This window comes from Hylobates moloch, unplaced genomic scaffold, assembly GCF_009828535.3.
Source record: "Hylobates moloch isolate HMO894 unplaced genomic scaffold, HMol_V3 SCAFFOLD_13, whole genome shotgun sequence".
Taxonomy (NCBI): Eukaryota; Metazoa; Chordata; class Mammalia; order Primates; family Hylobatidae; genus Hylobates; species Hylobates moloch.
In genome coordinates this window covers 30,494,182-30,506,873 of record NW_026652288.1, presented here as the reverse complement: position 1 = coordinate 30,506,873, position 12,692 = coordinate 30,494,182, and the positions used below count along the sequence as shown (strand labels likewise).

The 12,692-nt window shown below is 50.8% G+C and overlaps 1 protein-coding gene across 1 annotated transcript in view; it reads left to right on the top strand.

The window, feature by feature from the left end:
* The window catches only part of CAPN13 (calpain 13), an 81,509-nt gene extending 69,201 nt beyond the window's left edge, over positions 1-12,308 (top strand). The window contains exons 14-22 of the mRNA XM_058426855.1: positions 702-735; positions 1,097-1,153; positions 4,581-4,638; positions 4,745-4,803; positions 6,460-6,528; positions 8,504-8,579; positions 10,505-10,633; positions 11,671-11,726; positions 12,282-12,308. Of these exons, the coding sequence (XP_058282838.1) occupies positions 702-735; positions 1,097-1,153; positions 4,581-4,638; positions 4,745-4,803; positions 6,460-6,528; positions 8,504-8,579; positions 10,505-10,633; positions 11,671-11,726; positions 12,282-12,308 (565 nt within the window). The remainder of the gene's footprint in view (positions 1-701; positions 736-1,096; positions 1,154-4,580; positions 4,639-4,744; positions 4,804-6,459; positions 6,529-8,503; positions 8,580-10,504; positions 10,634-11,670; positions 11,727-12,281) is intronic.
* Positions 12,309-12,692: the final 384 nt, after the last annotated feature.

Sequence of the window (12,692 nt, the reverse complement as noted above, 5' to 3'; positions counted from 1 at the left end):
ATTAAAAATACAAAAAATTAGCTGGGCGTGGTGGCGGGCGCCTGTAGTCCCAGCTACTCGGAGAGGCTGAGGCAGGAGAATGGCGTGAACCCGGGAGGCGGAGCTTGCAGTGAGCCGAGATCGCGCCACTGCACTCCAGCCTGGGCGACAGAGCAAGACTCTGTCTCAAAAAAAAAAAAAAAAAAAAAAAAAAGATGGGCCTGAAAGAAAGAGTCCATCATGGAGGGTCTTCCATGCCAACTTGATCATTCAAGACTGAGAGCAGCAAGTGCTCACTCCACTGGGCCCCTTGTCTCCTCTTGGGCCCAAGACAGACATTGCCATCATTATGGCAGTCTTTGCAGCTGAGCGTTGGTGAGACCTTCTAAGTCCAGCATGCCAGGCCACCATCATACCACCAATCAGAGATGGAACCTAAGGCAGAGCCTATCTGCCATCCTGACAATGGGGGTTGCTGGAAGTGTGTATCTGGTTGTGGAAGGAACCATTTACTAAACAGTTAAAGACTGACCATTTCCAGCCAAAAGGCTGGGCTAGTGGCCACAGTGCTGTAGCTGCTCACTTCATGTCCTGCAGTGCCGAGGGTGCCCCATTCAGGAATTTGGCATCAAAATCCAGTGCCACCTGGGTGCCCTCTATATGCAGGCCCCCTTTGAGTGGTGAGCTGGTCATCCTTGTCACACTGTCCTCTGATTTTCTAGGCACCTGAGCAGCCATTTCAACCTCAGAATGAAGGTAGGTATGCAGCAAGGTTTGGCTGGCAAGCCTCATTGGCCCCATCCCATCCCCAAGAGTTTCCATCTCCTTCTTTGCGCCTCCCCCTGCCCCCAACCAATGAAAAGAGAGACACCGTGATAGGCCGATGAAGGCTCAAAGGGGTGGGGTAGGGGGTGAAGACCAGGCCTCCAAGGCCAGGCTCAACCCAGCCCTCTTCCTTCCACAAACTTCAGTTTTCTCATTCCCCAGAAGGCTTTTTCCAACTGCCCAATAAAGCCTCTTTCTCAGATCTTGGCAGGGGTTGTTGCACCCCTGCTGTACCAGATGGGTGGCCTCCTTCCCCAGAAGTCTAACATTGGCTATTTTCCCTTTGATCCAGGGAAGCCCTTCCGAACATGGCCCCCAACAAAGCATTTTCAACAGATATGCTCAGCAGGTATGTACCTAGCACCCAGGGGCCTTACGTAGGAGCAGAGAAAGGGGACCTGAGGGAGGGACAGCTCTCACAGGCCCTTATTGGGATGCAGAGAGGAGAAGTGATTTGATGGATTATTTTACCTGCCTCTCTTTCTGGATCATCTCCAGAACTGCTCTGGCTGCCAAACTCGGTAGAGATGGGGTGCCCCACCCAGTGTCATCTGGGTGACATCAAGATGGAATGTAGAGCTTAGAAAGGGAGGGGATAATTATGAGGTGTGAGGTGTATTGCCCTCTAAATCTTTAAACAAGCAATTGGCAGTACCCCTTGAAACCTTTCCTTCTCCTACTCAGCCACCTCCCACCAACCTGGCATCATTCCTCCCGGGAGCTAGCCAGCTTCATACAGCACACACAGCATCCTTGCTGCCAAACCACCTATGTGCACACAAGATTTCCTTAATGGCTTAATAAACTGTTATAAAGAACTCCTTGACTTGTCAGAATAAAAGAGCTGCCAGGGGCTCTGCACAATGGGCCTCTTACCGTTAATAATTGTGTTAGTGTGGAAAGTGGAAAGTGATACCGATGATCATCTCTACCCTGCTGCCTTGAACCAGGAAGAGACCAAGGACAGGAAGGATGGCAGACCCTGCCTTTGCATTCAGAGGGTTAATGGGGCAGTGGTCACCCAGAAGCAGCCTGGGCCAAAGTAGGGAAAAACTAAGAATGTGGCTGGAATGAGTGGCATGTGTTGCAAAGAGCAGCTGAACACAGGAACACGGACCTCCATGAAGTCAGTACCAGCCCAGGATCCAGGTTCACCATCTGGGCTGATTCAGGAGGCACTTCACTCACTGCATGACAAGGCTGGCCAAGATGACTGTCCTCAGTCTGCAAGCTCCCGAAGGCAGGGATGATATTATATGCATTCCTTGTCCCCAACACTGATCATTGTCCTTGGCCCAAGGAGGTGCTCAATCATTTCTATTGAATTAAGACAGATCACCTCCCCCAGAGCAGATGCCTGAGTGAAGGTTAGCCCCTGAGGTGGTTAGCAGGGCCTGATTAGGATGCCTGAGACCAAGCTTCCTTCAGTGGCAGGTGGCAAATTCTCACACATGGCCCATGCACCTGTATCTCTAAAATAAAAATGTTTGCCATATGTGAAGATGGGACAGATTTTCTAATCAAGACTTTTCCAAACAACATCCAAGTTCCTCCTCATAGAGGGTGATTGGTGGCCAATAGAGGGCCTTCGTAGGAATTAGAATAAGACCCCAGTGTGGCATTCTGCCAGATACATGGCTGGGAAGCAGAAAAGAGACTGGATTCCAGCCCCCTCCCAGCCAGGCACTCTTGAGCAGGGCCCACCTGGCAGTATTCTGTAATCCTACAAGCTGTCCTCAGGGTCTGTGTCCTCCAAAGAAAGTTTAAAGCAAAATATTCCTCCTTGCACTCACTGTGTCCTCTCTTCTGATCTTTTCTATCACTTTAACTAGATTTAAACTAATACAATGGTTGCCAGGTGCGGTGGCTGACGCCTGTAATCCCAGCACTTTGGGAGGCCAAGGCAGGTGGATCAGGAGGTCAGGAATTCGAGACCAGCCTGGCCAGCATGGTAAAACCCCATCTCTACTAAAAACACAAAAATTAGCCGGGCATGGTAGCACACACCTGTAGTCCCAGCTACTCGGGAGGCTGAGACAGGAGAATTGCCTGAACCCAGGAGGCAGAGGTTGCAGTGAGCCAAGATGATGCCATTGCATTGCAGCCTGGATGACAGAGAAAGGCTCCATCTCAAAAAAAAAAAAACAAAACCTAGTACAGTGACTCGATACTACCACCAGTTCTTCATTCACTGTAGTAGTGGTGACAGCTCTATAACCCAGGGTCTGCCTGTGAGAAAGGAAGGATCCACTTAGACTCTGGGATGAGCTAGGTCTATCCACCAAGTAGCCAGCATTTACCCAGCACCTGGACATTACAAGTCCCACACTAAGCTTTGGGAATCCCAAGGAATAGCTTTTGGGCATCTTGCATTGCGGTAGTCGAGGCAAACATGCAATTTTTTAGGAGACTGTTTAAGCAGCCCTCACCTCCATTCTTACCCTCATCTCCTCAGACTCTTTTGGTTGGTTATGGAGTGCAGGACCCAGAGCAGGCTCTGTCCTCACATGGGAATGTGGAGGAAAAAGACATGGTCCATGCCCCAAAGCTGCTTTATAGTGGACGATTCCATGGAAGTTGGAACTCCTCATTAGCATGCTAACTGCTGTTCAAAGCAAGGTGTCCTGAGTCTTTGGAAGAGAAACTCAGTTGATAGTGGGCACTCAACGCCAACTTTCCCGATAAAACCCAAAGTGAGATGTTGGAGAAATGACCCAAGGACCATCTTCAGGCACTGGCAGGATGCTTTCCTTAGGGTCATCCTGAGGGGTCATCCTTCTAGGTGACGACCCCATCTGGACTGGCTCTGGGGCTGTTTGTGCTTCCAGTTCAAGGTGGTAAGGCCAATCCTGGGAGATGGAAGGTGATGATTCTCAGAAGACCCCCAGGAGGCATCCTATTCTACCTGACCAGTGCCACTCTACAGGGCCACCTGCTGATAAATCTTTCCAGCGCCCACTCCCCATGAAAATGCTTTCCCAGGGCAATAGCATCATAGCATCCCCTCTGCCCTTCCCAGGCTGGACGTGAGGAACAGCCACATATAGAACAGCTCCATGTCTCTGTGAAATTGTCATCAAAGACACTGCCTGTCAACCTGCTGGATACCCCCAATATAAAATCAAATGCAGTTAACTGCCCCAGAAGTTGAGGCCAGGAAGAGTTCCTCCCTCCCCAACCTCAATTGCTTCCTGCCCTTAATCCAAAGAAAACCATGATGTCTCCCTTTTTGCTTCAGTGGCTGGGAAGATTAATGCTAAGTAATGTGCTCAATGATAGCAGTTTCTCTTAGCCTACATTTCTGGTATTTTTAATTCCTATTATCAAACACTTGCACACACACACACACACATACACACACACACACACATGCACACAGTAGTCATAGTTTTTCCTAGTCTCTTCCTGGAAGCAGATGGGGAACACATCTGAAGGGTTGAGTTGATTCATTCAACAATACTTGCCATGAGGGGTTCCCAAGTGCCAGGAATGGGGGAAGGACTAAACTGCTTTCAGTCCAGTAATGGATAAAGAGAGAAATGCAAGGTCACCCACACCAGGGGCCAAGCATCAGGAGTGACCAACATGACAGATGTGCAGGGGAGGGAGTCACTACATGGCTGGGAGCCATCAGGTAAGGCTTCATGATGAAGGCAAGATGGGTACATTGTGGGGACTAAGTGCTTGGAAATCTGAGTGCTTTTACAGGGCAGGCAGATGTCCCTCTCAGATCCTGGCACTGATAAAATTCCTGCGTTCTTTCCTTGTTGGATCAGAGGCTGGACATTGATGCCACCCAGCTTCACAGCCTTCTCAACCAGGAGCTTCTGACAGGTATGAGCAGCCCAAGGGCAAGCTGGCCCCATCCTCCTCCCTGCTGGCAACCCCACCCCACACCCCCTTGTCAACACTTCAGTCCTTCCTGTCCTTCTCTCCTCAGGACCTCCAGGGGACATGTTCTCCTTAGATGAGTGCCGCAGCTTGGTGGCTCTGATGGAAGTATCCTTTGCGGTCATCCCTCCCATGCTCTGAGCATCCCTCTGCTCTGTGGGCTTCCCCAGAGACCTAATTAGGACAGTAGGGAACCCTTTTCTCACTCAGTATTTTCTCTTCTTCCCTGTCCCTGAGTTTCTGGGGATTCTGTACTAACTCACTAACGTGCCACAGCAACAATGATAATAGTTACCATCTATCAAGCACCTACTATGTGCTGATCAGTATACTGGGGTGTGTGTGAGTGTGTGTGTTTGTGTGTCCTTATAATTCTTGAAGCAATCCCTCTGATACAAAAAGTATCATCTCATCATATAGTAGAAGAAACAGGAGTTCAGAGAGGTTAAGTAATTTGCCCAGATCACACAGCTAGTCAAGACTCATGCCCAGATTTGAAGTTGGAGCTTTCGGCCTCCAAAGTCTATGCTCTAACCTTATCCTAAACCACCCCTTTATAGCACCGTTGGGAACTATTTTCCCTTTCACCCATTCCATTCCCACTGGAGGAGTCTCCATTATTTAAATTTCTTACTTCAACAAGTCCCCAATTCAATCAAGATAACTACCATCAAAACATGGAAAACCACCTGGTCTACACAGCAGCTGCACCCCAGCATTGTTATGCTGCATTCACAGTGGGAAAGGCTGGGTGGAGGCAGTTCAGGGACTCACTCCAAGCCCGTGGCTACAAGTGTAGGACCAAGAATCGGACCCCAGGTTCCTGCCTCTCCTCCTGATTTCCATTCCCCAGTGAGTCATCCTCCTCCTGTGTACCCCTCGCTTGGCAGGCAGGAGAGGCTGACTCCATGAGTGTAGATCCCCAGATGCTGCCCTGCCAGCCCCTCACTCAGCAGTGTGCTGTCTCCTGAGACGCATTGCCCCGCTCCCACTCTGTTGACAAGGCTCAACTGGGACTGTGAAGCCAGCCATTGTGAAACAAGAGGGCTTTTTTGATGAAATCATAAATCGGGCCCTGTCTCTGCTGGCTGTGCTTTGGAATCTGTCAGAGACACTGCCCATCTCCCACAGAGGAATCCAAATGGTCCTCACAGCGCCACGGCCCAGGGTGAGTAACCCTAGGGGAGGTCACATTTGCTGGACCCCTGCAAAGCGGACAGGTCTCTTTCAGCCTTCTTCCTACTCACTCACTGGCCCCCCTTCCAATTCTCAGAGGTTAATGCTTTTCCCTTCATTAGTCATCACTGAACCCATCATACGGTGCGGCCAGGGCTGGCTTTAACATGCCCATGGGATGCATTCCCTCTACACTTATGCACACAGGGCTCTACGTGCTCACCCATGGCTGCTGCTTCTGAGGTTGCCATGACCCCTTCGTGCTCCTCCCCAACTTCTGGAGCCAGAGGGCCCACTCCAACTAGTGAAGGCTGTGTTCTAGACCCCTCTCTTCTCTCGGATGCAAGAGATATTGGCCTCCTTTCCTCAGGAGTTCCTTCTTCCAATTGCCCATTTTTCTTTGTAAAACAAATCTAAGCCAGGTCCCTTTGAGATACAGCGGGAGCCAGCTGGCGTGGGGCCACATCTAGGTGACAATGGACCAACTGTGTTGCTAGTGATGAATGGACCTGCTCCGGCTTCATTGGCAGGATGGCAGCCCCTCTGCACCTTGCAGGCTGGCTGGTTCACTCTTAACTCCTTACCCAGCTGAAAGTGAATGGGCGGCTAGACCAAGAGGAGTTTGCGCGACTGTGGAAGCGCCTTGTTCACTACCAGGTATGGGGACATTCTCTGTGACTAGCACTCTTATTCTGTGCAGTTAGCAAGGAATTACTGGGTGTCTAACCCTGCACCAGGATTCAGGGGTATGAAAGAAGAGGAAATCTCACCCCTGCCCTCAAGGAGAGCTTGCATGTTGTTTGGGGAGACGTAGTGCAACTCTAGATGGCACAAGGCAATGCCCAATTAGGTGGCGGAATGAGGGATGCGTTGGAGGTGGGAGGAGAATGCTGTCCCTGTAAGCTAAAGCTACCCACTAGCATCTCCCTCCACCCCCACCCCTCCATCCACTGCAACACCTGCTAGCTTATCTCATTCCCGTCCAATCCACCTGCCAGAGGATCTGTCGAAAACACAGATGTGGCCTGAAGCCTCAATGTGGCCTCCCCATTGTTCCTAGGACAAAGTCTAAACCCTCAGAGTGGCACGCAAGACCCTCTAAGTGGGTCCCTATTTGGGGCCCAGGAGAAGCCCTTTCCACTCATCCCACTCTCTCCTTTAGACTCCAATACAAGTTTAAAGGAGACTCACTATTTCCTGTAAACGTCACACCTGTGCCCCTTCAGCCTGCCCCTCTTGTCTCTCCCCTCCCTGCACCCTGACACTGGCCAGTGCCCACCTACCCTTCATACTTTAGAATTTTTCTTGTAATATGTATACCCACACATGCCACATAGAAGTATAATCTGTTTTTAAAAACTAATAAATGCCAATAAATACATCAAATGTCTAGCCACGTCACTAAATATTTTCATAACATGTTTAAAAGCTGAAAAAAAGTGTTTCTGTGTGGCTATTTCAGTATATGTCCCCGGATCCCTGACTAGGGGTCACTTGGTTTCTCATTTCATTGCAGGGCACTGCGACAGCCGGCATGCCCACTCCCCTGGGTCCCCCAGGGCAAGAGTTCCCTCATATCCGTCTTTCCCCAGAGCCTCCCTAGTGTCTAAAACACAGCAGGGGTTCAAAATGCTGAATAAATGACGACCGAAGAAATTCCGAATGAACGAATGAATTCCTGAGAATAGTCTAGGTCTGTCCTTGCACTCACCAAAAGCCGAATAAGGCCCCAAAACAGCTGTCCAGCTGCTATTTTGCAACAGTTGTCTCCCATGGTTGGCCTCAGTCACATGCCTGTGTGTGGGTACTTTGCTTTGGAGTAGCTCCTGGGGACAGCTAGGCATAGACCCAAATTAGGGTCCTGAGTTCAGTCCTGCAGCACTTACACACCTAATCCAAGGCAAAATGTTCCCTGCCTGAGTATCAGTGTCCTCATCTGTGAAGTATGATGTTGACCAGGATTATACAGAGAATTCGATAGAGGTAGAAAAGGCCTAGGTGGATGCAAGAGCCGCCCCATACAAAAGTGATATGTTCCAGTTGCCACATTCTGCCCCTGTGCTGGGTGCAATTCTAACCTGCTTTCAATATTTTCTATAGAGCATTCCCTAATGTGCAAAGCACTCTCCCAAGCACTTTATAAATATTTAGTCATTTACTCACTGCAACAAACCTATGAGGTAGGCACTGTAATTAGCCCTATGCTACAGATGAGGAAACTGAGGCCTAAGAAGATTAAGTCATGGCCAAAGGTAATACAGCTGGTAAATTGTCCACGATTTCAACCCTAGCAGTTTGGTTGTAAAGCCTGTGCTCTTAACCACTACCCTACACAAACTCTTTAGAGAGCCCTACACTCCCCTCAAAAGTAGAAAACTGCCCTGTGTGTCAGGGCCCAGTCTGGGGGTGCAGAAGAGGAAGGAGCATGGGTGAGGAGAGAAGCAGCCACAGCCCTTCAGCGGGCAGCCAGGATGGTCAGTTCACCAGGTGTGGCCACTCTGTCCTCCCGGTCCTCAGTGCTGTGACCGTGCCTTCCTCTGAGGTTTAGGGAAGCAAGCTCCCAGGATGGAAAAGGAGTATCCAGGACCTCCCCAATCTTCACACAGACTTCTTGCTTCTCTTCCCCTATTAGCATGTTTTCCAGAAGGTTCAGACAAGCCCTGGAGTCCTCCTGAGCTCGGACTTGAGGAAGGCCATAGAGAATACAGGTACAATGGGGACTTTGGATCTGTGGTGCCCAAGGTCCGGGGTGGGGGGGGTGTGATGCCCACACCCCTAGTAGCAAGGCTGGCACAACAGTGCCAGGCAATCAGGAGAGAGGAGCGCCGCAGCTCTCGTGTCCTCCCCAGTTCACACTGACCCTGGGGGGCCTCCAGGGTTGCAGACTCAAACATAGTTGCCCTGTCTTAGGTCTCACATGCCAGTCAATTTTCCCAGATGTCTTTCCTCCCCAGCACAGCTCTAATTGTGAGGAAATAGCCACCGCGTGATTGATACACTATCAGGAATCGAGCTCGCCTCGGAGACGTGCTTCCAGCTCAGTATCTGGGCCATCAGGGTTAAATACCCACAGGCTGGCTGATGATCTCTCTCTCTTCACAGAGAGTTTAGGGCTAAATTAAATCAAATGGCATCTGTCTGCTTCAAGTAGGCAAAGGCTTTCAGCCCTGGGATAATGACAATAATCCCTTAGGGTGCATAAGTGCTCCATGGTTCACCAAGCACTTCTGTTTGCGTCATCTCATTTGACTGTCTCAACTACCCTGAGAACTGGGAAGGGCAGGAATCATTACCTCTACTGTCCCAATGGGGAAAATGGATCACAAAAAAAGTTGCACAAGGAAATGGCCACCTTCCTTTAATAAAATGTAAAATCACATTTCCCCGGGTTAACACTGGAAGGAGAGTCTCCATCATCCTCCCTTCTGTGGATCCTGGCCTGGAGACAGGGCAGAAAGATCAGACTGCTGCCCCCACCTGTAGCCTGGATCCTCACCTTAATGCTTCATAACGTGGAGCTGGGACTCTCAAACCCGAGCTGCCTCCGAATCCCCTTCAGGGCTTGTTAAAGCACAGATTGCCGCACCTCTGATCAGGAGGTCTGAGTGGGGCTCAGGAATTTGCATTTCTAACAAGCTCCCAGGGGATGCTCACGCCCCTGGTCTGGGGACCACACTTTAAGAATCCATTAAAGATGAAATCTTTTAAAAAGACCTCACACATGACTCCAGAATAATAAAAGAGAAAAAAGTAGAAAATTGTTCAAACTCAATTCGGTAAGCCTTCAGCAGCCAGGCAAGTAAGTGAGAGGGGCGATGGAGCTCACAGTCAGAAAACAGGTGACTGAGAACGTGGCAAGCAAGAGAGGACCTGGCTTATCTAAAGGCATTCGAGTTCATGTTTTATTAACTCCGCTAGAGAAACCACCTGTGTCTCTGGCCGCCAGAGGCTCACGGGCCACCAGGCTTGTCCCCATGATGGATGGTTTGGCTTGCAGGGTTCTACTTGCTCTCTAAGTCTTGCAAAGCCTGACTATGTGCCAGCGTGCACTTGGCCCCTGTGAGGTCGGTGCCTCCCTGGAGCTTATAACTAGAAGCGCAGGATGACAAGGCGCTGAGCTCCTGCCTGCCTGAAGCCACCTTCTGCATTCTGCTCTCCCGCCAAGGGTCAGTCTTTTCCCTGGGTGGACTTAGGACTGCCTCTCCTTCTGCCAGGGCCCACTCCCACCTACACTAGCAGCACCCATAAACAACCCACCTACAGTCATGGGTGGGGAGGAAGGTTGTTAAGGTCATCAGCAGAGAGAAGTTTGACAGAGGCAGGGCTAGAAGCAACCCGCAGGTGTCCCAGCAGCTCTCCCATTACGTGGGAATGATCAGATGATTGTGAAGGCTGATGTGTTCCCCAGAGCAGGGCCTTCAGTATCTTCACGTGGTCTCCGGCCAGACTCCAGAACTAGGTTACTGGGGCCTAACAACCTATAAGAAAGAGAAGACACTGAAGGGAGGGGGCTGAGTGGGAGGAGTTGGTGGGAGGTTGCCGGGCCCTCTGAACAGGTCTCTCAGACCCTGAGAGGCAGAGGAACCCCCCAGCCCTAGCCTCCTCTCACTCACTCGTTCACCTGTGGCCCCAGACTTCCTCAGAGGGATCTTCATCAGCCGTGAGCTGCTGCATCTGGTGACCCTCAGGTACAGCGACAGCGTCGGCAGGGTCAGCTTCCCCAGCCTGGTCTGCTTCCTGATGCGGCTTGAAGCCATGGCAAGTAAGTGTCACCGAGCGGCATCCCAGGGACCTTGGCAGTGACCAAAGAACGCAGGAGAGGACCGGCCACCCCCTACCCCACCCCAGGCCTGCATGAGGCCTCAGCAGCAGGGTGGGCTGGCAGCCTGCGTGAGGTGCCAACCGAGGCTGCAGATGGTGTGACCAGCTCCCTCTGCACCCCTCCGTCCCCTGTAGTTCCCCATCGAAGGTCTCTTTTCCTCATCACCCTGCCCAGCCCCTCTCTCAGGAACAAGGTTAATTGAAATCACGCTGTCCCCCGTCTCCAGGTTGTGGTTATCATTGAAATCTGCTCTTCAGTTATGTAATGAAGGAGTTTGGTCTTTGCTGAAGGAATTTCACACACAAGTGAATAAGTGGGGGCAGGAGGTCCCTCCCCAGGCTTCAGAAATCCAACTGTGTGGGCCGAAGTTTCCACACTTTTTAGCAGCGTGACCCTTTGTTTTTAATGAAATCTAGTGTGAAACCCCAGGCCACAGTGGGGCCGCTGTGACTGGGGAAGAGAGGCCAGACCCCTCCCCGCTTATAATCCTCTCACCGCCATGCCACGAGGCACCACTGCAAAGCCTGCAGCTCTGAGCTGGACAAGAAGATTGAGAGACTAAGGCTCTGGGAGGGTAAAAGAGAAGCCTGAGGTACAAGCCTTGGCCCCCACACAGTTCTCAGTTGCACAGGGTAGGTCCCCAAATTGTATCACTGAAAGAATGACAAGCCCTCACATCCCCATAGCCTAGTGTGGATGGATGCAGGGGCAGGGAGTGCAAGGAAGCTGGGAAAGGGAGAGGCGTGTGGGCAGAGCAGGCACACAGCCCCTCTGAGGAGGTGAGCCCTGAGCCACTCGCCCCATGCAGAGCTCGGCTGGACAGAGAAGAGGATGGGTGACAGGGACACCCCATGGAGCAGGAGGGGCTGCTTTACAGAATCACCTCCTGTGCTCCTTATGGGCCCAGGCCTGCCTCCCCTGAACTGCCTGGATTCCTTCCTCCTCAGTCAGTCAAAACCTTCCCTTCTTTATCCTAGAGACTTTCCGCAACCTCTCTAAGGATGGAAAAGGACTCTACCTGACAGAAATGGAGGTGAGGTACCTTCCCCTCCCCGGGGCAGGCACAGTCCCAGGCTGCCTCCCTTGACTTGATTCCAGGGGGCATTTTTCTCCCCGAGGATATTGAACTGTCTGTCAAAGGCCAGCCAAGCTGTCCCCCCAACCTCCAATTACTGCCTTATATATCGCTGGCTGCCAGGCTGCCTTAGGATCTTGGCAGACAGATTTTATTTTTTTCCAATAGCTTAATAAAGCAGAGGGTTATGTGGGAGTCGTAAATCCAGGAGGGAACAGAAGGACAGCCCGCTGAGCTCACTGTACATTAAACTTATTCCCATTGAGTTTTAGAGGCTCCTGACCAGCCCGCTGGTCGACCTAAGATATACGTCTCACTGCCTGGTTATTCAGGGAGTAGCAGAAGATGTGCTGTGAGACAACCCTGCCCCGTGCCCTGCTTGGGTTGGAATTAGCTGGAAGGGGTGATGAGACTGGACTGAGGTCTTCCGAGGGAGGAGAGTGGCATTTGCCCTGCTCTGTATTAAGCTAACAACTGTAAAGAATTGTTGTAATGATGATGCTTATTTTTCAGTGGATGAGCCTGGTCATGTACAACTGAAGCAAAGAGGAAAGCAGACCCACAGCTCAGGTAAGACATGGTAGCTTTGAAGTCTTTCCCTCCTGGGAGCATGAGTCCCCCTTCTCCACTAAGAACTGCACGTAAGACTCTTTCCTTGGGAGAGCCTCCTCAGGGATGACAGACCTTTACATAAGTGAACCAAGGCTTAGCTGCTCAAGGCCCTTGAGTTTCAAGGCCAATGCTTCAGATTTCATGCAGAGAATGTAGAACAATGGATCTTTATGGAAAGGCATGGCTTGAAAGGCATGAATGAGGGTTTAGAATTCTTTACTGAAGTTCCAAAGAAAAAAAGTATCTCTCATCACAGGAAGGGCAAGAGAAATGGTGGAAATGGAATGGTGTAGAGCAACAGAAATGGTAGAA